The 26,797-nt window shown below is 43.1% G+C and overlaps 1 protein-coding gene across 1 annotated transcript; it reads left to right on the forward strand.

The window, feature by feature from the left end:
* Positions 1 to 1,105: 1,105 nt before the first annotated feature.
* Positions 1,106 to 26,296, forward strand: LOC135907669 (clotting factor B-like). The gene is made up of 8 exons (XM_065439370.2): positions 1,106 to 1,369; positions 2,316 to 2,343; positions 3,788 to 3,861; positions 7,507 to 7,625; positions 8,638 to 8,776; positions 10,270 to 10,375; positions 22,139 to 22,290; positions 25,856 to 26,296. Exons 1-8 carry the CDS (start codon positions 1,238 to 1,240, stop codon positions 26,060 to 26,062), a joined length of 957 nt encoding a protein of 318 aa, XP_065295442.2. The 5' UTR covers positions 1,106 to 1,237; the 3' UTR covers positions 26,063 to 26,296.
* Positions 26,297 to 26,797: the final 501 nt, after the last annotated feature.

The raw sequence follows: 26,797 nt of genomic DNA on the forward strand, positions 1-26,797 counted from the left end.
AACGTTTCTGAAGCTTCAAAGTATAGATGCAGAGGTATAGTTGTAGTTCCGGTAACTGTTATATATAAAGGAACCATCCTTATGTAAGACAACTCATACAATCATCACGTACGTTCTCACGAAAGGTTTGTGCAGACAATGCCAAATTTAATTCGTCACCAAATACCTCAGTGACACGATCGAACACTGCTTTAGTTGGCTGCCGCTTATACCACCTAAAGCAGCCGTCCAGCTATTCTTCATCACGCCAAGGATGTTTAGCATTTCGGAAGGACTGCGTACGTTCAATTTTGTATGTACTGGTTGCCGTGGTCGTCATTTCCATGGAATGCAGGTTCTCAAAATGTCACACAATATCGCTTAAATTGCATGGCGATGTTGTTACCAGGATGTATAAATATACTTCACGCACTCTTCTCTGCCAGTTTACAGACTTGAGAATACAGAAACGAAGTGATATAGGCGAAACAAAACGAAATTTCATTGTGCTAAACAAGGTCCCTTAAAATTTGCAACATTTAATTTTTTGGCGTAAATAATTGTTAACGAGAACTCAGATGTGTTTTGTGAGAACAAATGCTTAAATACAAAACACGGTTTTAAATAAGTAAGCGTAGCAAAATGTCCAGCTAGATATAGCCAACAAGGAAGTAAAGTGGCTGTTGTGAAAAAAAAATTCTTTCCAATTTCCCTTCATTTGAGTGCGAGAAAAATGTCACCTGTCGTAATATCTCGCCGACTTGAATCAGCTGACGGAGGCCGTATGCAATAGTGGCTACTTCTATATGTGAAATCCTTTCTTATTGTGGTTACTTGATTTTGATTTTCTTGCGTGTTGTAATAAAGCCACGGTAACTAGATTTGGAGAAAAGCGTTCGCAGAAAGAAATCTCGAGTGAGATGAGTTGCTTTATCAAAGCGCACAGGCTAACTACTCTTGTATTGACTACCTTTCTATATCCTGACACCAGTAGTCGTTACGAAAGGCACGTCGCATTTAAATTACCTCTCCCTTGGTATGAACAGCGCTAGTCGTAAATAACTCGCAGAAGTCGTGACACTGGTAGGCATATAAAGATTCTCAAACCACGTGGTGCACGTTTTTCCGTCTTCTCCTAAGCGTGAATGAACACTCTTTAGGCACTGTGCTACGCTGCTCGAACGGCAATCTAACATACACTATGCACTATGGACACCTTGAAAGCAAGAATTCGTTTTAAGGGTGCGCCTACCGTGCCATGGCGTCCCACAAAACATTCATCTTGCAGTCGTGCATGTTGACGGATATGTCGAGCTGTGCAACTTCTTTGAGTGGACGTTTATTGATGCTCCTTAATGCTGCTTTTATTTGCGGTTACCTAATTTACTCGGTAAGTATTCGATGGCATCTAGCACTTTCAGTTCGTTTCCTGTCTTTGGAAAATGAAACAACTTCTATTGGTAATATTTCATTTGTGCTAACTTGCTACCGAATAATTTGCGAATTGACCAATACAGCGCAAGTGTACATAGTTTGTGGATAGCCGGGAAATTATGTGGTTTGTTTAGAGCCTCTATGGTTTGCCAATTTGCCACGCATTATCCTACACGTTGTGGAGGCTCTAAAATCGCCTAGAATAAGTTCTACAACTTTTGACGCAACATGTTGGAAGCAACCATTTGACGTGTATGCTTAGATGTACGGGGGGTCTGTTTGTTTATGTTTTTAGAATGTCTGGAGACGCTGAATACACTTGGAATCGTCCCATGTACTTTGTATGTGGAACTACCGGATAGCTTGACAACTGTATATCTCTAAGCAATACTAAGATAGTTTGTGCCATTTTGAAAATAATTTACAAACTCAGCAATATTTATCACGCAAATTGGTGCTGCCTTGTGAGAATCGCAAAATTAGGTGTCGGCTTGCATGTAGGTGCTGCTGCTTCGAGCATTCGAACATTGAACATGGGACGGCAGAGGTACATACTGCTGTGTATATCAAAAACTTGTCTGGCCGGAAGATTTGCGGATGTAAACATGCTAAGGCTGGTAGCTAACTCAGTTTGTGTAAATTTGTGGTGGAACAAACACGCCGGTAATAAGGACATTAAGACTGTTTGTTCCACTATGAATTCTCGAAGATATATTTTTGCAAGACGTGCAAGCACTGTACATGTTATATGGTGTTATTATTTAAATACATTAAAGAAGCATAACACTTTCAAAGAATTTTCATGTAGCACATCTCTGTTGTAGTTAGGTTGGGTGGCCGTTTTGGAACGCTTTGAATGTTATTGATGAAAAAAAAATGTAATTGTGTTCCTGGGCGTGCAGGTTTCTGCGGATACCATCAATGTCAATGGTGAGTTTGTCTGGACCTGTATATTACGGGCACTAAAATTTTATTACAGATATGCAAAAGAACTAAAGGTGCCTAAAATTGTGCCCCTAATTTCTCCTATAGGGTAACGAGTACCAGCCATCTTCTTATGGGAATAATAAACGAATAAATTATGGGGTTTTACGTGCCAAAGCCCCGTTATGATTATGATGTACGCCTTATTGGGGGACTTCGGATTATTTCTGACCACCTGGGGTTCTTTAACGTGCGCCTAAATCTATGCACACGGTTGCTTATTAGAATACGTGTCGGCGACGAAAAATGAAAGTGCGAGGCCTACCACTAAGCTCAATCGTTATTATCTGTTGCCACATACAGAAACGATGAGTTCCTCGTAAAGTTCTGTTTTATTTGAAATGAAAAAGTGAAAACATTCTCAGGGATCGAATTTGAAGAAATAGTTTCTTTGTTCCAATGTGGGTACTCTCTTCATTTTTGTTTGCGTACCAGATAATATAAATAATAATTCAAATCCTCACGTTGACGTGCCAGCCCCATTGCAAGTACACCTTCAATAAGTTCGACGTTGCCGGTGCGTAGGAGGTGTCTCTGTGTAGCTCCCAAAGCTGCAATCATGAAAGTGCGAACTCGAACTGCAATTCTGGAGTCGTTAATTGTTGTTTTCTTCTGCGCACACAAAACACAGTATCATTATTGCCCTTGCTTCGTAGAATTACGCAAGCATACTATCTGATGTCAGAATTATTTAATATCGAGTCCTATTTCACTGACAGTGATGTTTGCCAAAATATTGTCATGCGCTTAATTCTCTTGCCTTCCACCCGATATATCTGCTACGCATCGCTCAGTATTCTAGGTGAATTATTGTGTGAACCATTGTACTTTCGTCATAATATAAAATTTGTTCACGTAGTCGATGACGCGATGTATTTCAACATCTTTCCTGCGGAAAAAAAAATTATTGCAGCATGCTAATAGGGCCGATAAAACTGTGAAATATGGCTGTCCTTTAATCTAGATGACTTATTCGTACCACGATTGGGCTCGCTAAGAATGATTTTATGCTGTTTCTCGCGTTGTGTTACTCGGATTTCATGACTTGCTCATGGTCCATCTTCTACACAGTCTGTAGAGTGGGCTTGCACAGCGAACACTTTCACTCTACAGAGAAATGACCCGTATAACGAAGGACTAATTCTGTCTCGGTTCTATTGCGAGTTGCGTGGTGTGCGACCTCTACAACGAAGTACTCGATATAACGAATGATTACGGTGGCCTCAAACACTTCCGTAAAGATGCGTTCAAAACATTTGTGTAGACAATTTTCGGTCTAAAATTTTGGAGGGAATCGAAGCCAAATGACGCATTAAAAATAAAAGAAAATTTTCAGTTATCGCTTATTTTTTAATCATTTTTATGGCGTCACATGCTGCATTTGTTTCAGGTTGTGGGCACTTCGACCAGAAAAAAAGGGCGTCGCCAGGGAGGAACGTGAACAGGTTTTCCCAACCATGGATCGTGGGAGTATCTTTCATTTTCGTATGCTACACAACCGAAATGTTTATGGGCACTTACATGCAGATGAGGAGAAATAATGAGCTTAACTTTTTTTTGCTTAGGCGCGCAGGAATATAGACGTCTACATGGCGACAACAATGAAAAAATGAGTAGACGAATCAACCACGGGAAAGCACAAACTGATGCTCAAGTGGAAGCTCAAGTGCGTGTTGCCCGTTAGCTAAACGTTGAACGCATGCCGGAGCAGCTTAACCTGAATGTGGTGTCGCCATTACAACCACCCGAGTCTCGTCGCATGCCCATTGTTCCTTCATGGAAATATTACGAATTTTATGAACGCATCTCGTACGTGCGTTTAACCAGAAAAATGCTTTGTGCTGCTGCCCGGTAGGACCGACACTTTTACACACCGTAGCGACAAGTAAGGGCCGTCTTTTTTGAGAAACACAAAAAAAAACTCGACAAGTAACGGCCGTATTTTTTGAGGAAAACGAAAAAAAAAGAATTCCGGAGAACCAGTAGTTGCCTAGGTGGTCCCTCATTTCTCAATGACTGACTATTATTAAGGCAAGTCGTGTAGATTTCGACATCTCTGATAAATAGGATTGTTAATATTAATAAACTGGCATTTGCCGTAGTACATGTAAACAGAATAAAAATGTGCTCAGTATACGTCTCCATGCTCGTGGTCGCATAAAATTTTGCTTAACAAAACGAGGCTTCGAACGATGCATGCATGAAAACAAGAGTGAGAGGAAATTCCTTTCGATCATGTTTCTTGATTGCATGCCCAAGACTTTTTAAGAAAATATCCAGACGATGAAAAAACCAGCCTGCAGACAATGATACCAAGATAAAGCGAAGGAAGGAGTGAAGGAAGAGAGCTTTTCACACTTATTACACATGTTTGCAAGATTTGGCTTGCTGACCCATTCCAATTGAAATCATAAAATGTTCACGACTTTGGATTCGCCCTTAGCAACAATGTAAATGTACTGCAGGATATTTTTTTAATGTTCACTTAAGCTTCCGTATTTGATAAGAGCATGGCGAAGCTACAGTACCTTGATTTTTTGTTTTGCGGGAAGCATTACGATGGGCTTCACTAGCACATAACAAATACACTAATTGAATAATACAGTGTAGCAAATATTTTAGAAGCACAAACGTTCTGAAATATATTATATACCGTGCACCACGTGTTGAGGTGAAGACAACAGGGAAAGCATAGGGGCAGTTGCTTGTTTGTTTATTTCAGATGTAGAAATTATGAATAAAGGAAACTGGAAGAGCAGAAACAACCGGCCGCAGGTGGGATACGGACGCGGGCTTTTGCAACACATGTGCATTGCTCTAACCGATTGAGTTACGGGGGCGATGTGTTCCCGAGAAATTTCTTGGGTAGCTATGTATGTGTGCTAGAGTCAAGCCTTGGAGCGTTAGCCAGTGCCACTACTGGCGGTCTAAGTGGCGGATGAAGGACATCCTTTCTGCCTCAAGGAATTACGTGGTACGTGTGCATTGGAGAAGGCAAGTGACGCATAAAGCCTCGAGTACTTCCTGACGAATCTTAAACCTTTTGAGAAATATTAAGAAAAAACTAATTTGTTGGCGCTCCAAAATTCACAGTGGACTTATTTATTAAATTTGAAACTGATTACTCGGTTTTTTACAGGGTCAGATTTTGCCGTGTGTAACACCGTCGCAGGACCGTCGAATTAGATCATCATGGTGTTTGTTACATACAGCTACAGCTTAGTGCGCGAATGTTCTTGCACGCTAATCAAATTTGGAATTACGATGTTCATCACCACATATAGGATAGCGACTACATGCCTGTGTCAGACCACTGTAGACCTCTACAGATTAAATTCATCCAGAACAGTTGCTGCAGGAGTCTTCATGAACAATACTTTCATTTACTACATCGTACCCTGAGTCTCAAAAATGTTCCAAAAAAGGAGCATTTAAAAAATAATTGCCAGCGTGCTGCAGGTCAAGATTTCTTCATAGAACAGCTGCAACGCGCTCACAGCCTGAAACGTGCTTAAAGTTACTGACATACGCCTTTGTGTCACACAGAGTAAAGCAATCACTCTGCTGAAACGTCCCGTATGTAATTCTAAAAATTCCGTATACGGTATGCAGAATTCTAATAGGATCTACAGTGGAACGCTTTTATAATGAAGCCTTCGGGACCTCTGAAATCGTTCTTTTTTACAGGCCACCTCGTTTTTAAATATCAGGCACTTTACCGCTTCCGATAGAGCAGAATAAGCATGTCTTGCTAAAAAAACATTTCTTACAATATTGAAATGGGCCTCTCGTTGCTCGAAGGTTGTTCCTGAAGCTCGAGCCTTGAAGACCAGTGTCTTCCGGTGCGCAGGGCCAAGCTATATGCTCAGGCCCATAGCATGCTGGACTGGCGACGACGCCCACCTCGCGCGATTAAACCGGCAGGCCAGTTCTACATGAAACATTCATTGCTCCTCCTCCTACTACTATATTCAGAGAATACACAGTGAAAGAATCGCTAATCCTCTTCGGCACCCTTCCTCCAGCGAAATTCGAGATGTTGTCAACGATATGTCATTGAGGTTCGTGCATGCTTCGCGTCATAGTCCGATAACGATGCAAGTACAGCTGTAGACTGTCGAATGTGGCTATTACCACAACTGTCATTTAATTTGATTCCCATTTCAGGCACCCTATCACTGGTGCCCTGTCAGGCTTCCACTCTTTCCCGTCTTTGTTGGTTTCGGCGACATCGTTAGTGGTCAGTTCCGAGCGACTAACGACATCATCGACCTCCACGCATTCGTAAGCAGTCGCAACCGCTGGTGTGCTGCAGCACGTGGGGTATGAGTTGAGTGATTCTTGGATCTGAGCGGCAGGATTACAATACTCGGTATGATAAGTGTTATAGCGGGTGGCAGAGTGACGGAGACGATCCAAGAGCACGTACCGCACTGTTTTATTTCAGCGACAGCGAACTAGATATATAGGCTGCTTGCCTATGACGTAACATAAAAAGAACGAATCATGTCTGACACGTGTGGCACAGCACTTCATATCAATAAGCACACTTTTTTAGCCCTTCGGTAGGTTTAGCGTTGATCGCACCTCAGTGGTGGCTGCGGAGGGCCAGGGCTGCACCAGTAGCTGAATACATTGTAAAAGAACAAATTTTGTCTCGGAAACGCTTCAACTGCCCTGTTGTACAGGCAAATTGGTTGTAGTAGTCTTCACTGTATAGGCTTTTACAATACATAAGAAAGATGAGCAGTCGGCTGGGACACGCGGGATTCTTCTTTGTGCACGTATTTTCGTCGTGGTGGCGTTTGTTGTAGAAGCGTTCGACTGCTATAAATTTCACATAGATCAGGTGTGATTTACCGAACTGAACGCAAAGCATAAAAACGTTATAAAATGCATGTGGAACATTTCAGCAGACATGAGCATCCATTATAAGTATCAGCTTACCAAATTTAGGTTATTTACTTATACCTGTCGTTGGAATGTGATAGGTCGTGTTTTAAAGACGTTTATGGTAATGTACATATATTACATGTATTACGCATGACTTCCTTTTACGACGAGAACCATTGTACAAATGCAGTGTCTTAATAACTCACATTCGCCCAGGTGTACATACTTGCTCACTTCAATCCGAGGCAAGGTCAAACGGAAGGAAGTTTTGAGTGTGCGGGTAGCATCATATCACCTAGATTTGTACTCACTTCAGCTCATTGCCTCACGAATGGGTAAGCACTCCTTGAGCATCTATATTTAGGAAGTTTTGCTTTAGCGTTTTGCTTAAGAATTCTTTGCTTTGTTCTCATACTTGCACTTTGGGTTGTTGCTTGCCTGTATGTTGTTCACCGCCATACAAGACAGTCAAGATTGGATGCTCCCAAATTAATCCTAATGCGTCAGTTTTGAAGTGCACTAGCGCATCATAGCCTGTGTGGCTCTTTGACGATTGATTTTTTTAGAAATAAACAGTTGCTTTCTTGGAATGCAAGAACAGTTTTACCGTAAATTTTATGCAGTAGTCGTCCACAGCAAGTGGGTACGTTAATGAGAGAACATTTCACACAGCGACATTTTCGCGCCCTCTACACAACCTCGAGTCCGGTTTTAAGCTGTTTCTTGCACGGCTCACTGGCATTTTATCTCACTTTTGTAGAGGCACCTTGCCTTGTCTTCAAAATGTTTGATGGAATTGCGACGACTTGTTGTAACAGCAGGCCGTCGTTTCGTATTTGCGTTTCCTTCTTGGAAATGGTAAACTTTTTAGACCCATTTTAGCTTTTTGTACCCGCCGTGGTTGCTTAGTGGCTATGCTCGCATAGTGGCTAAGCACGAAGTCGCGAGATTGAATCCCGGCCACGGCGGCCACATTTCGATGGCGGCGTAATTTGAAAACACCCGTTCACTTCGATTTAGGTGCACGTTAAAGAACTCCAGGTGGTCCAAATTTACGGAGTCTCCCACTATGGCGTGCCTTATAATCAGAAATTGGTTTTGTCACGTAAAACCCAATAATTTAATTTTTAATTAGCTTTTTGGGATGCATGGTGTGGGACTTGTAGTATCCCGGAGATTGGGGACTCACATACCGTTGTATGAATACCAGACAGATAGTCCAAAGTAGGTACAGGTAGGCAGTCGTTGCAGTAGCACTTAAAAAATTCAAAGGCAAACACATCTTGAGTACTTGTGCTTATGTAAGGATGTGAATAAAGCAACGTATGTCTGATTATTTCATTTCAGGAAATGTACTCCGACCCTAGTGCAAGTATATTACAACTCTACAGTGGTTAAGAGAGGTCCTTATGTAGCAGCCAAAGACGTTTTCTACCATCCGGACAATGACAGCGTTTATTGGGCTAATGACATTGCCTTGCTTAGGGTAAGATATTACCTCTAATGCATACGTTTAACATAATACCATTGTTTCGCCGAAACACGAAGGACTGATTGCGATAGCAAATTATTAGATAGCTATGCAAACAATATATATATATATGTGTGTGTGTGTGTGTGGGCGTGTGTGTGTGTGTGTGTGTGTAGCTACATGAATAGTGGTTCTATCTGCCATGTGAACTTGTAAACAATCCCTTACCAACTAAATGAAAAATTATATAATATGTAAGCGTGAATGAACAAGGGCGTAGAAACAAAAAGACAAACAGAGACGGCGCTGTCTTTTGTTTTGTCTTTCACAGTATTACTACTGTGTTCTTCAACGTCGCCCCCACGTGACAATATACAAGTTGTTCATTGGGAAATTTGCGAATGAATTGGAGTAGTTCCACTGCACTGTTTTATGTCGCCGAATTATGGTCATAATATATACAAGCTGAGTGTACATAGAGAGTGTACTAAGCACTCACGCACATCAGGTCCACCACTGAATCATGTCTACTAAAACATTGTATATTGACTTAGTGAAAGGCTAATAAGTACGCTTCTTCCCGGTTCCAGCCAACGATGTAATTTTAGACCAGCCAAGTACCTGTTTCCTCAAATTGCATATACTTTACCACCTATAAAGAGCGAAAGTTTTTATGAAGCCACTATATTATCTGTTCACGCTTGCTTACAGAGGAGACAGGAGCAGCTGTGTAACTCGTGGGTTTGCCCTTGTGGTTCCAGGTGTTCCAGGTTCCACTTTAAAACTGCATGTTGCACTTTAGCAGACCTTCACTGCATCCTAACAGTCGAATAGCGCCAACCAATACCAAATTATTACAACCAATACGAATGAACTGCTACTCAGATAATTGTGGAGCAAGCTTTATCGAAGTCTTGGAGCTGTTGTGATTTATTGAGATGACTGGCTCGAAGCCTCGCGCATTATCGATGGTCTGATAGCTTCAATTGAGCATGTTTGTTCACTAGCACAAGCGATTTTTTGAACTGTTTGTTGCTAGGGAGAAAGTAGAGTTCAAAACATTGCCTGATAATATTTGGCCATATATGAGAAATTACAACGCATTTTTGATACACACTGTACACTTTGCTCGGGAACACACTCCTGCCAAGAGATAAGTGTATGTGCGCTGACTGATTGGAGTTCTTGTTACTAGTGGTTTATTGGCTCTTATTCCTTGCAGGCATTTCAGTTACTGCATAGCGTTTTGGGTAGAGACCTCTTCCTTTTGCGCCTCTTATAGAACACCATAACAGAGTAAAGAGCTAAAAAATGAGCACGTACTCAGCTTAGACCGCGAGGCGTTGTTCTACCGGCAGCCGGAAGTTTAAGACTGAGCCCTCAATGAAAGTAAGCGGCGTGCAAACACCGGCTGCTGAACTCACAATTTGTCCGCCAAAATAAATGCCGTTTTCTTTATTTCGTATTTACTTTTATTGGTCCTTTAAAATCGTTTTCTTTCCGTACAGCTGGAACAACCTCTTCGCTTTGACCGCTATGTTATGCCTGTCTGTCTGGGTGGAAATGGAGCAGTACACGATGAAGTGGCATTACCCCAATGGGGACGTATGGAAGGTAAGCGATAAAAATTCATTTCGGCTGTTTAATACCATTTACGTTTGAAAACACACACAAAAAGCTTTAGGATAAAGTGTGCCCCCCTTACGCGATATTCGCGCATTTTAGTGTCACATCATTTACCTCCTAGATTCTCTTTGCCTTGTCAGTCCATCCATTCCGTTGCACTGGCGACGGCCTTGGCGCCTGGTCATGAATTATAAGTTGATGTGACGTGGGGCCCTAAAAATAGTCGCTCCAAAGTGCGTAAAATCTATGTGTACTAAGATTATGTCGATGACAAAGGACGTGCACTATGAGCATTCAAATCTATTGCGAAAGAATGATACGATATATAAGTTATGTAAGACTCTAAGAATGGCAAGATCACTACTGCCTCGTTAGAGCCCTCTAAACACAAGTGCCTGGAGCCATGTGCTATGTAAAAAGTTATCAGAGGGGCATCCTCTGGAAAGAGGATGCACTACAAATGTAATGAATTTATAGGATGTAGGATAACTTCATTCAAAAAACGAAGGACTGCTTTAGCGGTAAAGAGTGGTTCTTGGCCAAGAAACATAGCCGGGTGAATATGGGAAAGAATATCGGTATGCAAGAGGAACGTTTCTCTCAGCTTCGGCCTGCCGGTACTTAAGGATGACGTGAAGGACGGTCAGCCTTTCACCACATCTATCACTGGTTTATGATGATGATTATTTGGCTTTTATAGCGGCAAGGCTAGGGAAGGCCAAAGTGCGCCAGACAATGCTTTAATGTAGTGGAGTTTGTGGTCAAAGTCAGAGTGTATATGTGCATGACTATATAGAGGCGTGAAATCATTCACTGTGGAGTGCGTAAAATATTTGTTTAGGTAAAATTATGACAATGATATATAGGGTGTACAGTGACAGCTTGGTCCAAAATAAAATGTATGCTGTGAAGAGATGGTATGCAAAAATGTGTGGTTGTCAGTAGCTATTGCCTCATCGGGGCCTTTCGGGACTAAAGCCCTGGAGGCGTGTACTATACAAAACGCTAATATCGCAACAGCGGCTTCACAAGAGATCCCGCCTTACGAACTTTTGGGGCTGATGACATGCAACAAGCGGACTTCATTGAAAAAATCTAGTATTGCTTTCATGCTGAATAGCGGTTCATTACCCAAAAACATTGTTGGATGAAGAGGGATAGATTGTGTGTACGCTAGAGAAAAGTGTTTATTTCCTTTGACCATTTACTTCCGGCACTCTAGTAGGGCGTCGATGACAGTCAACCTCCCGCTACATTTAGCACGGATGGCAGGTTTAGCATGGATGGGAGGAGCGCACAAGCAGTTGTGCGCTCCGTACGTTTGTCCTATTCTCAACCGCGTTAAAAGGACATCGGTTGCCCGTGATTTTGATGTTGATGGCCAAGCACCTAATTTAGGTTTTATTAGGTCGAGCTTCTTAGAGGTTTCAGCATCCCAAAGGTATTGCCAATAGCTTCTCAGTTTTCTTCGCCGGAAAGGTTTCAGGTGTATATCTGTGACAGCTATAGGAGCGTTGTGAGGTTTCGTTACTCTAGATGTAGCGAGTTCATCGGCAAGCACGTTCCCCTGAATGCTTTTGTGGCCTGGAATACAGCATATTACGATACGTTGTTCAGCAGTATAAACAGTGCACAAAAGTGAGTAGAGTTCTGTTACTACAGAATTTCTCTACTTTTGTGGCGACATTAAAGCCTTGGCTACGCTTAGTGTGTCTGTAAATATAATATCCTTCTTTAATTTTATACGCATAACCTGATTTACAGCCGATAATAATGCATAGGCCTCCGCCGTAAAGATGCTCGTTAGTGGGCGCAGAATGTCTGATTCCGAAAAAGATGGTGCAAGTGCTGCCAAGGACACGCCCGCATGCAACTTTGATCAATCCGTGTAAAATTGCACGCATGAGTATTTCGCTTGCAGTTATACAAAGTGCACTCTAATCTGTTCCTGTGGAGCGCGCTTCGAGACTTGTACAAATGACGTTTCACATGCTACATTTACGCAATGCCACAGCGCTAATGGCCTTGCTGGGGTCTTCAGAGAGTGTTCTAAAAGGGGGGTACCGATTTATTCACTAAGCCTCCTCACACGCAGCGAGAAGTGTTCTCTGAATTTTGGGCGATCATGAAACAGTGTAGCGCACGTCTTGTCATTTGCAGTTGCGTAACAAGGATGCTCAGGATTCGGACGCACTTTGAGCAAATACGTAAAACTAGAGTACGGCCTTTGCAGGTTTAGTGACCACTCATTTGACTCCATGTACAGACTTGGTACAGGGCTTTTCCTGAAAGCACCTGTAGCCAGGCGGATCCCTAAATGATTGACGACATCCAGTATCTTTAACGCACTCGGTGTGGCAGAGTGATCGACTACAGCACCATAATCCAAACGGGATAGTATGAGGGTCTTGTAGAGGTGGATGAGGCACTTCCTACCACTACCCCATATTGTATGCGACAAGACTTCAAGAAGATTCATTGTTTTTAAGCATTTATTCCTAATATAGTTCTTGTCAGAGATGAAGGATAGCTTCGAATCAAGTATGACACTAAAAATTTGTGCTCTGTGTGCAGAGGGATGCGCTGTCCATCGAGTTCAATATCAACATCTGGGACTACACATCTCTTTCTTGTAAAAATGACTCAGGAGCTTTTTTGCGGATTTACCTTGAACCCATTTTCACTTGCGCATTCCGACACCCTGTTCAGGCCAAGCTGAACTTGTCGCTAACAAATTGCGAGATTGCATGATTTAAAACCTATTTGCATGTCATCAACCTATTCCGAATAGAACATGGTACGAGGATTTGATGTATGTAAAGAATTTATTATTACGATGAAAAGAGTGCAGCTTAGTACGCCACTCTATGGGACCCCCGTTTCTCGCAGAAATGGCCTAGAGCAAGCATGTCCAACTCTAACACGGAATACACGCTTTGACAAATAGCTTGTTATAACGACAAGCATGTTTACGCGAATGCCCATGTCCGACAAATCTCGCAATATCCCAGAGCGCACGTTGTGTCGTACGCCTTTTCCATATCGCGAAATATGGACAAGTACTGCTTGTGTATAAAGGCATGACGGATGTGTGGCTCTATGCGTACTAGATGGTCACCTGTAGAGCAACCTTTCCTGAAGCCACACTGATAAGGGTCAAGCATTTTGTTAGATTCGAGGAAATATAACAAACGCCGATTTATCATTTTCTCAAATAACTTGCAAAGACCACTTGTTAGTGCTATTGGACGATTACTTTTTACAGAGGATCGATAGTTACCTTGTTTTAATATCGGGATTAAAATAGCTTCTCTCCATGTGGAGGGCAGGTTACCAAAAGCCCAACTGCTGATAAAAAGTGCGAGAAGTGTTATTTGTGTATCTCTGTGTAAGTTTTGGATCATGTCATATACACGCCTATCCGCGCCGGATGCTGAGCTCTGACATGCGTTTAAAGAATATTTCCGCTCGGTAACGCTGAAGGAATGGTTATAGGCTTCATTCGGTCTGCATTTGTGATCTAATGTCCTACGTTCCGCTATTTCTTTATATCTAAGGAACGGCCTAGAATAGTTAATTGAGCTAGAGACACCCTTGAAGTGCTCCCTAAGTGCATCTGCCGGCTCCTTGAAGGTATTCCCTTGATCATCGACCAAGGGTCATGGCTGGGTCTGCTATCCGTTAAGCCTTCTAAGTGCATTCCAAGCTTTTCTTTTGCCTCTTGTGTGTAGGAATTTATGCTTGAAATAAATTTCTCCCCAGCTCGTTCTCCTTGCCTGTCACCTTGTCAGCCTTCCCTGAGATTTCATGCGTTTAAATTTTACGAAATTTTCTGCAGTTAGCGTTCGACGCACTGTATTCGATACCTTGTTTTGCTTCTTCCGTGCCTGTCTGCAATCTTCAGTGCACCATGCAACTCATCGTTTACATGAATGACCATTTGTTTGAGGGACGCATTTTCTGCTGCGCGGATAATAAAAGCTGTAAAATACTGCACTGCGTCATTTATAGTAATATCATTGATAAAATCTTGTGTTAAATTAGTTGATTCAGTAAACTGGTTTCAATCAGCTGTTTCTAGATTCCATCGAGGCATTTGTGGTGGACGGTCCTCTTGCTCTGCTATAGCTTGAGTAATATATGAAAATGGTCACTCCCTATTGTATTTTTGATTACCTCGCATTTGAAGTAAAGAAATAACGAAGCGGAGCCAATAGCCAGATCAATAGATGAGTACGAGTTATGCGTGAAGTTAAAATATGTAGGTCCTTTCTTATTAAAGAGCCCTGCACCGGAGCTTACAAGAAAATTTTCGATGAGTCGCCCTCGAATGTCGCGCCGGGCGTGTCCCCAGAGACTGTTGCGGGAATTCGAATCACCTACAATTATGTATGGTTCAGGAAGCTGATCCGCTAGGCAATAGAAATCTGTTTTTTGGGCTGTCGATTACATGAAATGTACAACCAGCAGATTGTAACTAACTTCTTGAAAATGATTGCTTGTGCAGCGACTGCCCCAAGATGCGCCCGAAGTTCAAATAAGCGACATACTACACTCTTATCAACTACGATGGCTACACCACCAGATGAAGCATTAGCATCGTCACGATCTTTCCGAAAAATAGTGTATTGTCGGAGACAATTTGTCTCTGTGCGCTTGAAGTGCGGCTCTTGAACACACAGCTCTTTCGGATTGTACCTATGGAGCAGTTATTTGATATCGTCAAGGTTATGAAGAAATCCTCTAATGTTCCGTTGTAGTATCTGTGTTTGCATTATGAGATAAGGTTTAGGTCACGGGGCCTTTTACAGGAGCCGTGACACGACGTTTGTCTTTTCTGGAGTGGTCGACAGACTCGCGCTGCTCCTTAGGTGCTGAATGCGCCGTCATGATCGGTGTTACATCCATCGCTTCCTGCGAGGTGTTGGACACGCACTCTTCGCTTCATCTCAATGGACGATACCCTTGAGGCCACCAGCCCGGAGGTCGACGGCCCCTTGTTGGACGGCAGAGCAGCGCTGGCTGCAGCCGCCAAGGGAGCAGATGACGTCACTGCCGGCTCACTCAGTGTGGGCCGGACCGGCGCCAGGGGCCGTTGTGGCGCTGCCCCCTGACGCGCCACTTTGGCAACACTCACTTTAGGAAGGCAGGGGCAGGACACCCGCCTGCGTGCTTCGTTCAATGAGATGTTTTCTTTTACTTTTAGAGTGACAATTTCTTTTTCTTTTTTCCGTGATTGGCACAACCGTGAGTACGCGGCCGGCTAGCCGTCACAGTTCACACGGTGGAAAGAGTTTTCACACGATTCAGCGAGGTGCTCGTGAGCACTGAATTTTGCACAAGTTTGGCGGCTGCGGCAGTTGCGTGAGCTGTGGCCCAATCAATGACATTTAAAACATCTCAGCCGGTTTGGGACATATGGTCTGACCCGGATCTTCAAATATCCTGTCTCAATACTCTCAGGGAGCCCACTTGAACCAAAGTGAGAATTAGACGTTTTGGCATAATCTCTTTTCCATCGCGCCTTAACAGAATTTTAACATTGATTACGTCTAGATCACTCCAGACTTCTAATAGTTATACGTCTCTAAGCTCCATCAGATCATCATCACAAACTACACCACGGGTGGTGTTCATCGTGTGGTGCGGAGTCACTGCCACATCTCCAAATGACACTAGGTTATGCATTTTCTCGTGCCGCTTTTTGTCGTGGAGTACCAAAAGGAGATCACCGTTAGCCATCTTTGATGCTCTATAGCCTGGTCCAAGTGCCTGAGTTAGAGACTTCGAAACAACGAATATTGATATTGTTCGTGCTTTTTTTCTTGTTTTTCAGAGGAGATGACATGAAATCGCGGAAAGGTTTCGTTTTGGCATAAAAAAATTCAAAGATTTCTTCGGTGCACACCCTCGTCAGGGAGCGATCAGGTAGTGAAGGGAAGGAAATAGTCATAAGTGAGTGTATTTTTCGGCAATAACGCCAGCTACCGGCCATGGAGCCCTACAGGGAGTCGCTGCAGGGCCTGTAGGAAAAGGGCTTACAAACGACAGCTGTACGCTAACACTATAACCAAATATAATATAACCTAGGTTGGCGACTCACACAAGGTTAACCCTTGCTGCCAGGAAGATCGAAAGTAATAAAGAAATAAGTAGGAGATAGGAAAGGTATAAAGTCCAGAGAGAAAGACGAGGATTTGAGAGGAGGATAGGAAAAGGCAGCTACCGACTTCCCCCGGGTGGGTCAGTCCGGGGGTGCCGTCTACGTAAAGCCGAGGCTGAGAGGGTGTGTTGCCGCCACCGAGGGGCCTTAAGGGTCCAAACGCCCGGCATTGGCTCAACCCCCAGGATCCCTTTTCCCTGGACATGGCTAAGCCACGCATAGTTAGACGCGGAAAGGTCCAATGCTCGTGTGCTCGGGCACGTGGTGTCGCCCAGCACCAAACGCCTGCTGACGCAGACGCCCCTGCGGGGCTTTATTATCGCTGTCCTCTCAAGAATCTATTTGTCCGGACAGCGCTCGTGCGTAGGTATAGGATTGCACAAAAGCTAAGCTGCAGCGAACTGGCATACATAGGACGGCATTTCGACCCACAGAGCTGAACGACCCGCACCGGCCGAATGTTTAAAACGGCGCCCGCCATTTAAAACCCAAGCCCATCATGGGCTCCTGGCTACATCATGGGGCCGGGCCCTAACCGGCACCTGCACGAACGGGTGCGGCCGGCGCCCGCTGCACGAACACTGTGCGTATGCCTTGAAAAGGTAACTCTTTATGTAGTATATCAAAGTTCAATAAAATAAAGCTGCAGTGAGAATAAAACAGTGCATATGTTTTTTCTTAAGGCTACAATGCAGCTCACATGAGGAAGCGCAGAGAAGCAAACGTTCGGTTAGAAGTAATTCAAATGTTACTTTAGTTGAAGCGTCAGTTCACACATTTGTACAAACGGCTTCTGATTAAAAATTTTTTCTTCTAGCAATAAATGTTGAATAATATTTTCTGTGAACCGCAAGTAAAAGCAGCTGCCTTCCTGTTTCTTAATTTTACGCTTCACATTTTTCCATCCATCGCTAACTACGCGGTATTGGTCTTCCTCTCAAGCTGCTGTTTAACCTCCAAATTCCTGCCCCATGATTGAGCGCAGGTAGAAGGCTTTATTTGCACACTTTTTTTTTCAAGGGTAGCGTCAAGTTGCAGTAACAATTTCTCAATACCTCTCACATATGAACCTACCCTTAAAAATGCTACTGGGGTTTAACCTGTCAAGACCATGATATGATTATGAGGCATGTCGCAGCGGAGGACTCCGGGTTGATTTAGACCACCTCGCGTTTTTAACGTACACCCAATGCTGGTTCGCCCAACGTTCGCACAACGTTCGCCCAACAAAATTCAACTACCGCCGCTGGGATTTGATCTCGTCCCCTTGGGCTTTGCAGCACTATGCCAAAGCCACTACGCCACCACGGAGGACCAGTTCTTTTTTTTATTCTTCTGCAAAATTCTATTTTAGAATAACAGAACCCTGTGTGTAAGTCACTTAGATAAACGCGCTCTTCCACGTGTTCTAGAAGCTGTGTGTCGAACATGAATTCTAGTCATCTTGTCAGGCTAATAAAAATAACTTCGTCTTGCGCGTATTAACCGTCAAATGTACTCTTACACTTTCTTAGCTAAGGTCCTCAGTAGCGTGTTCCAATTCATCCCAGGCGCTGGTGAACAAGAAAATGTCATTGGCAAACGGTTGGTTGCTGAAATCCTTGCTGTTAGTCTTGACTCTCCGTGTAATAGGTTTGCTACAACACACACACACACACACACACACACACACACACGCACCCAAACACACACATATATATATTAGCTTTAGTATTGCTCTTCAACATGCGTGTTCAATATATCCGTGTCTTAATGAAACCATCGGAAAAGAGGTTTCTTTCACATCATTATTCAGCTTTCATAACCCTACATATTGCTGGGTGACTTCAAGGCTCACAACACCCTTTGGGAAGACCAATACAGTGATTCAAGAAGTAGAGAGAGCGATACAAAATGTCTTACTCCTCCTGCATGGCTATTTAGAATACACATGATCTCTTATGTTGTCCCTAACGCAACGTGAACGTGTCCTACTCAAATAAATTGTAGCAGAGTGTATGTAACCAGACCGGTAATGCTAACCGAAGGAAGGGCACAAAAGGACCTTTTGTTATTGCCGATTTAAGAGCTGCTTTGAAAGTTTATGCAAGCTTTGCTCCAGGAGTGACAGAATTATGTACGACATTATTGAGACCTTGGGCATCAAAGTACAAATTACAGTCCTCGCGCTTTTCAGGAATAGTTGGGCTGCCATATGCTTCGCACCCACATGGTAAGACGCTGTTGTGTTCTCATATTTCATGCATGAAAATACCAATGTGAGGTGCAAGATTTGCCCTATATAGAAATAACAAGGTGCCTATGCTGCACATAAAAATATGATACATCGTAGTCTTCCATAGCTTCTTAAGTCAAACGAATTGTTTCATCACTATCAGTGTGCTTTTAAAAAGGGTTGTCAACAATCGACTATCTCGTACACGTTGAGGTGAATATTTATCACGTGTTGGACAACGAACACTTGTAGTCCTTTGTATTGCTTAATATGGAACTCGTGAATGACCCTAGGCGGGGATACAAAATTCTACGAGATCTATGAGGAATAAGCATCCGTGGAAACATAGTGAAGGTAATACAAAGCTACTTGTCGAAACATCAATTTTGTGCCAGAATGGGTATTGCCTTTTCTGCGCTATTTGTCCAGGAATCTGAGGTACATCAAGGCGGAGTACTTAGCTGTACCATTATTATTACTGAAATGAATAATTTTTGTTCATGTTATGTCTAAAAGATACGTAGATGACGTGCAGACAGGATTCTAATGATGAGACATTGCAGTATTCGAGCGACAACTTAAGCTTGGCCTCAACAAAATGTCAAGAAGGCTTGTTGAGAACGGATTTCAGCTAAATCCCAGGATACGTTCCTGCGTGCTTCTTACAAATATAAGAGGGCTGTTTCCGGAGCCCACTACTGAACTCCATGGACAGTGGTTGGCTGTGAATACGGAGCACATAATTTTAGGTATCACAGACGACTCCAAATTACGATTCGTTCCCCTCAGCTGAGGAATGAATGCCCAAAAACAGTGTTCAATATGAAAAGTCTCTCGCAAACAACATTCGTACTCACAAATAGTGCCTCGTGAACATGCACGAATGCCCTGTGCGATCACGTTTCCACTACGGTGCCATAGTATATCGAGCTACTGCACCAAATGCTCTCAAGATGCTAGACTCTGTTAACCGCCTATTATCCGCGTCACGACAGGTGGCCTCAGGACCAGTCCGATATCAACCCTACATGCAGGATCAAATCAATGGTCACTCCATCTATAAAAGGCCAACTGGAGTTTCAGATACTTCGGGAAAGTAAGTTAGAAGACTGAGCATCCGTGCTGCTCTACCATAAGGGATACGACATTACCCACCCTATTTCACAACCCACCTTCAATGAGAGAGCCTTTTTCACTGCGTGTGGGGAAAGTGAGTGAAGAAATCTGTGTCCCACTGCTCTTACATTGACTACTAGCGTAACTACGGCTTTTACCGCCGTGCATATGGCAGACCGCAGAATGCGATGCGTCGTCTCTTGAAGCGAAAAAGCATACCTCAGAGTTTTGCATGCGTAGGCACTTCCAAGTAAGCGTTTCCTGAATTTCGTACGAATGGATTAAAGTTTTACAGTGGAGTGTGTTACGCATCGCTCGGTCTATCATTATCGAAGCCCGATATTGTGCACGTGAAATAAAAACGCATTTCGACAGATGCCTATGCAGTATTTATGGCTGTAAAGCCCATTACGGCAACTGAAGCTACTAAAAGCTCTCAACTTTACACACTTGTTGAGTATAGAAAAAGCTTTTATGCATCTAGAAAATGTAAAAGAAACTATAGTCCATGATCTGCTTTCGTTCATCTGCAGTACGTGTGCATCTAACCAGCATGTCGCAATTAGAGATGTAAATGGTGCAAACAAACACTGAAAGATTCAGGGAAAAAACAGGTTTTATACGTCTTTTTCAACGATATCAAATTGAAAAAAGATAGATAAAGATACGGCTTTGCCGTAGACTACTTCTGTTGGAGTGCGACTCCTTTGAACATAACTAAAAGTTTGGTCAAAAGAAGGCGATTAGGAGTCAGTGAAGCATCTGTATCGTTCCACGCGGTGCCAAGGAATGCGGTTGAACGAACCCTTTGACCCCCTCGCCTGTCGGCTACAACACCTTCTCCTTTCTTGTGCGGCATGGGAAAGAAGAAAAATCTGAGTTTGAAAACGTGCACATCAAGTTACGAAACAACGTCGCAGGGGATCACGTGCAACAATTTTTGTACGTGCACATGAACCTCAATGCCCAAAAAGTTGCGTTCGCTCCGCAGTGAAGTGTTAACGCGTCAAGAGGATAATAATCAGACCTAGTGCATTAAAAATGTCGGTCCTGACTCTTTGACGCAAAATCAATGCCTAGACATGAAATCGTGCCTCGAGTGGGAAAATGACAGCTCTGCTGGGACTTTTGGTATGCGATAGTGTAACAATTCTATTCAGTGTTACAGAAATAAATTTGTGGTGTTGTTCATAGCTGTGTGCGCAATCGTCTTTTTTATTTTTCGTATTTTCCTGAAGAAAACATGAAAGAAAGCACTTTATAAGGCCCTCAAAATGTCAAAAAATTTGCACCACTAGTCGTAATATGTCGGGTGCGCGGGCATAGAAACATCGTGGGTAATTTGCTTCCTAACAAAACAACGATATATTAAACACCGAATACCATTAGTTCATCCATAGCCACTCCAACGGCAGAGTTCAAGCTTTTCTTATGGCAAAAAAAATATGAATTCTTGGAGATTCATGCGTAACACTGAAACCTTCCATAATCACCATGTGACTACTCCGCAATAATAAATTTGCCATGAATAACAAAAGTGTGACCAATTGATTCGTTCTTATATCGAAGAGAAGGACACACATACTGCACCAATTCCTATTTGTTGACTGGCCGCTAACAGCTCGTCTTTCCTAGAGGTGGCAAGAGGCTGACCATCCTGCACGTTTAGCTGTAGTGATGGGAAGCAGAAGCCTAATAAAAGAGCGCTTAGCTCTAGCTTATTAACACCATATTCCGCTCCACCCAGCAAAGTATGTACGCGAAGAACAATTGTCTGAGACCGAAGCAGTTCTCAGTTTCTTCAGTGCTGTTCTGCTACTGGATATCAGCCTAAGATATTCAAATCACATCTTTTTAAGAGGGCGCCGATGCAGTAGGGGTGTTTCGCAGAGCACCTGTCTCCCGGCTCTTGCCTTCAGGGGAAATAGGGCGGCGGTACCACTACTGTAATTTACACATTTCTCTACCAAATAATTCGGTAACTTATCCTGTGCTACTATAACACAGATATGTTGTCATTCTCTATCATTATTACCTCTACATTTCACGCACTTGAGAGCGTCAAGCTTTAAGATCTGTTTGCAGCCATATTATATCTACTATTAGCAGTAAGGTTTTCCATTGACAACTAATGACAACTTGCAAGGCGCTTTTTGGCCATCCCTTGCCGTTACGCCCATAAACCCCAAACTTCTCCTAGCGGCCTGACCAATAGGCTGGGGAACTGAGAAAAAAATGATCTACAACTTACTTTCAGATGAAGACTCGCCTAAGATGCTGTACTACACTACTGCGAAAATTGCGCACTTCAAGGAATGCAAGAAAAGTTTGGCAATTCCGAACGTCAAAGCAGCCAATTGGAGACGTATGCTACTCTGTACACAATCAGGTGGAAAAATCATTACTGAGGTAAGTAAGCTAAAAAATAAGAAATGTTTCGTCGACCTCTGTGCGGTGTAAAATGCGCTTGGGTATCATTAAGACGTATGAACCATGTGGATACCATATGGTTTGTTGCAATTATAAGAGCCAGACTGTTGGTTCGTACAGTTTTGTTGCTAATGCGGTTAGGGTCTTCGAAAATATGGCGGACTAGCTCAAGCTGAGAGTTGAGAATAATAACTACTTCAAGTTTGAGGTTAAGCTGTTGATGTCCTCAAGATTTTTCATGCGCTTCGTACTGTGCAAACACAAAATATTTACCCCTTACACGGCGAGTCTCATAAAACTGCATACATTGAAGAAATTAAAGTACGCTAGTCCAGAACTACTTATAAACGACTCCAACACGTCATCATAATTCGACGGCAAGTAAAAGCAATACAATATGGTAAACTGGTTTGATTATTGTGGCCTACGAAGAGTAAAATATTAGTCAACTCAATAGTTCGAATTCACAGGTGTGGACATTTAGATAAATAAGTACTATAACATGTGCTTTGCTCATAGCGTTATCAATTTCAATATTGCATTTTTTTATTTACTGTTGCTTGAGTTATAACGCTGCGTCATGCTCCTTTTTGCGGACATTTTTGTTATTCTTTGTTTTAAAGTTTTTTTCATTGTTTCGCTTGAATACGCATTTCTTGCACTGTTTTAGACATACATGACGTGTCACTTACAACGCAAATATACGAAATGGGCAGCATTGTTTGGGAACGTTCGTGTTTTCCTGTAGGAGTAACTTCCTTAACAATACATAAAGGCATTAAAACGGGTGCCGGCACAGCAGCCGATTTATGAGAAAAGTACAGCTCGGGGGCTGTTATCTAAACACGTTTAAGAAGGCGAAATTGTTTGCCGTTGACCAGTGCCAGTCGCACTTTGCTACTCCAAGGGGCGTGGCATCTTTCGAGCGAACATTTGAACCATACATTGCAGTGTGGTGAACGCGGTTCAAATCATGCATCTGGGAGATAACAGAGGTGCGACGTAATGCCAACGCATTTCTCTCGCACGTACCGCTAGATCGGCGCTGAAATTTTATAATGTACTGCGGTCATCTCTCAGAAAGGGAACATGCGAGCACGTGGCGAATAGCCTCATCGAGCCCTTGTTTGTCGGCGCAGCGGCTACATGCCAAAGCAAACTGAAAGAGTCGGTGCGTTCTTCATAGAGTCTGCACTCCTCCTTTTGCGTTTCCCTCTCGCTGTGTTGACACTGTTTACGAGCGGAGAAAAAAAGAGCTTCATATAACGGTCATACTCATGGTTTGCGCCGGGTGCTTACAAAGCCCCGATACAGCCCAATGTGTCCATCATAAATTCTAATGAAATTGACCTACTTTACTGCTGTGCCACAACAAAGATGAGGATAACCATTCCTTACCGCGATTCAGTAGGAAAAAGAAACTTCGCCCTTCTGTCCTTTTCGCATCTTGGCGAGGAACAACACAACGAGTTGTCGACGAGGTTATTTGGCAGGCGCTCGCGAGTTACTTTTCATAAATATGACGACAGCCTCTAAGTGTGGAATGAAAAGAGGAAAAACAAAGGCACGGAGCTCCTGACTATTAAAACGCGTGGGTGCGCAAGTTACAGAGATCCGCGAAAAAATAACTTGACTAAGAAAGCGGAATTTTCTTACATCAACATTTCTTAGCCAGCTCGCGTGCTTTGATGCTATCTGTTTTGCGCTGACACACATTTTGAAATCCTCTGCAAACTTGTCGAAACAGCCATGCTTCTGATATAATAACACTCCGTAATTGACGCGCGGTGCGAAACTATAAATTTTTAGTGGTAAGGAAACGAATTTTCGCAATTGATATTGCTTTTTGAAATTGAATTATTGCTGCAGCTAAACTTCTGTTGCATAATTTCAGAGCTTAATATTTTGGCTCTGCTGCCAAACAGTATGGCCGCTTGCTATCGTGTTTACTAAAAGAGCGACAATTTGTATACAAGGTGCAGCTATGCATGGGGCCCATTAGCTCAAACGCCCTCCTCTGTAAAAGCAAAAAAAGGGGGGGGAAGCTGAGTAGAGTACGAGACAAGGAAGCTGACAAATGTAGTTTTTGTATTTTGTTACTGCTTAAGTGATATCTGCATACTTTTTTTCTTGATGCAGTGAAATTTCCGTATAGTAAGATTATCATTTTTGTGAGTTCAGCTATGGATATAGCACATATTTTTGTGCAGAGCACCATCTCCAAGTCGGTATGTGTCCGCAAGGAAGGAAGTCGCGCAAGCAATGTAGGATAACAAACAGAGAGGAAAGTCAAGGGATTCTGGCTGCAAACCGCGAGATAGCATGCGAGCACCGTCTGTTGTGTGCTAGTTAGGTTTCACGATCAGTCCGTCGTGAGGGAATCACTGCGATGACGTACAGCGAGTTGCGAAGTGAGAGCACTAAGCGCCGTTGTCCCTTTCTTTGGGTGCATACCGGCCTGTGGTATTGACCGTTCGTGTACAGGGCCACTCAGGTGCTGCTTAATCACTGCTTAGTGCTCCCACATACCAACATGGCTGCTTCCTCACTGCCATCTCTTGCTATCACAGTTCACCACTGCCCATCCTGATGCACCTTTTACACTTCCCAGATCTACGCATTGCAGAAAAGAAAATACACGCTGAACCATGCAGTTGATAATCAGACCTTTGCTTTTTTTCTTTTTTCTTCGGTGGGGGAGGGGGCGGTGCTTTCCTGTTTACTGCCTTCACTATTGAACCTATGGGGTCGGCAGAGGCAGGCCAGGTAGTGGAGGAGCAGTTAGTTGGAAAGCCGGCCTGTTTTTTATTTTCGATTGCCTGATGTGACCCGTACGATGTCGTAATAAAACAAGAAAAGACATACCCAGATAGTTGCGATACCTAAACTCTCAAAGGATATAGATAAGGTGATACAATAACATGTCTTCACATTTTTATCGATTCACTTCCCAGCTAAATCAATGCTTGTTAAGTCTCAGAAACGTGACGATACACAATAAAAGTCTTAGCGCAATGAATGGCCAACAAACCACACCGGCTTATGTTTTGACGGTCATTTTGTATGCCTTTCACGCAATAAACATTCTGCATAAAGTTATTCTTCCATTACTATGTTGGAAACTGCTTTCGAATAATGGCAGCGTCCGCTTGTGTCTGTGCCTCTTACGAGGCAACATGTGACCGTGTTGCATGCATTGCTGATATGATGCATCGGTGCTTAGTGACGGACACTCTTTGTAGCATCGTACACGTTAGAATTGGAGCATGAGCATGGGGAACAGCATTAGGATTGAGGAAAGAAGCTACACGGGCGCTGCCTTGTGCTGCGTTCTCACACTGCTTGCAATACTATGACCTGTGGTTACTTTCGACTTGTGTATGCGGCCTAAACAGAACGTCTTTTATGAGATGCCGTTGCTGCGCTTTTATAAAATTTGTACTATGTCTGGTGATGCAAGCAAAAATGAATCGTTTGCTTTGTTTTGATAATAATTTCCGGGAAGTGCAATTACCTTCTCTTATAATGGCCGTTTATCTCACAGGGCTTGTCTGGAGGACCCCTCACTCTCATCTCACAAAATAGACCAGCCACCCAAGTAGGAGTTGGCTCGTACACTTTCTGCAGAAAGGATTTCAGGCCGAGCGCTCACACGCGGGTAGCGCCGTACATACCATGGATAAAGAAAGTGCTCAACCGCTGTGCGTCGTGGGAGCGCCGTAGAAGTTCCAGTGGTAGACCACACGCCTAGAATGATGGGCATACGGAGTCGTATGAACCGGATGAACCGGAAATACGTTGATGTGAAAAGTATTGGCTTGTTGTTATCTTTGTCAATGAAACGATGTTATTGGAAAAATGAGGTGAATGTTTTCCTTCCTAAGTAGATACGTATTGTCTAAAGAATTGTTGGGTCTGGTGGGGCTTTAGCGGAAATTGTAGCGCAGGTCCAAAGATGCACAGTAAACGACCTACGAGAAATCGATTCCCTCGTTCGTTTGTCTCTGTGAGTGTATCTGCTGTACATTTTTTACTGCATTGATGATTGTGTAACTTTGAAGCATTTGGGGAGATTTACGCACAAAAATCAGGGTGTAATAAGGAAGCATGCCGTAGTTGGGCCATCTCAAAATAATTTAGACCACCTCGAGCAATTTAACGCGCTCATAAAAGTAAGTACACGAGAATTTTGCGCATTCCGCGTCCGTCAGAATGCAACCGCCGCAGCCGGGATCAAGGTCGCAGCATAGATCTCCGCAGCACACCGCTGAGCTATAACCACAAGTTCGCGTGATTGGTTCGTCAGTTCGTTCGATGAATGCAGCCCTGTTTTAGTAGTCAGAAAGGCAACTGTGTTTGATGAGATGATTTCATGGCGATATACGCAAGAGTTAGTCAATTTTTTTAACCAACATAGTTTGGCATAATTTATTTTACTCTATATAACGTCTTTGCATTTTGATTCACATATTGAGGAAGGGATTAG

This window comes from Dermacentor albipictus, chromosome 10 (genome assembly GCF_038994185.2).
Source record: "Dermacentor albipictus isolate Rhodes 1998 colony chromosome 10, USDA_Dalb.pri_finalv2, whole genome shotgun sequence".
In the NCBI taxonomy this organism is placed as follows: domain Eukaryota; kingdom Metazoa; phylum Arthropoda; class Arachnida; order Ixodida; family Ixodidae; genus Dermacentor; species Dermacentor albipictus.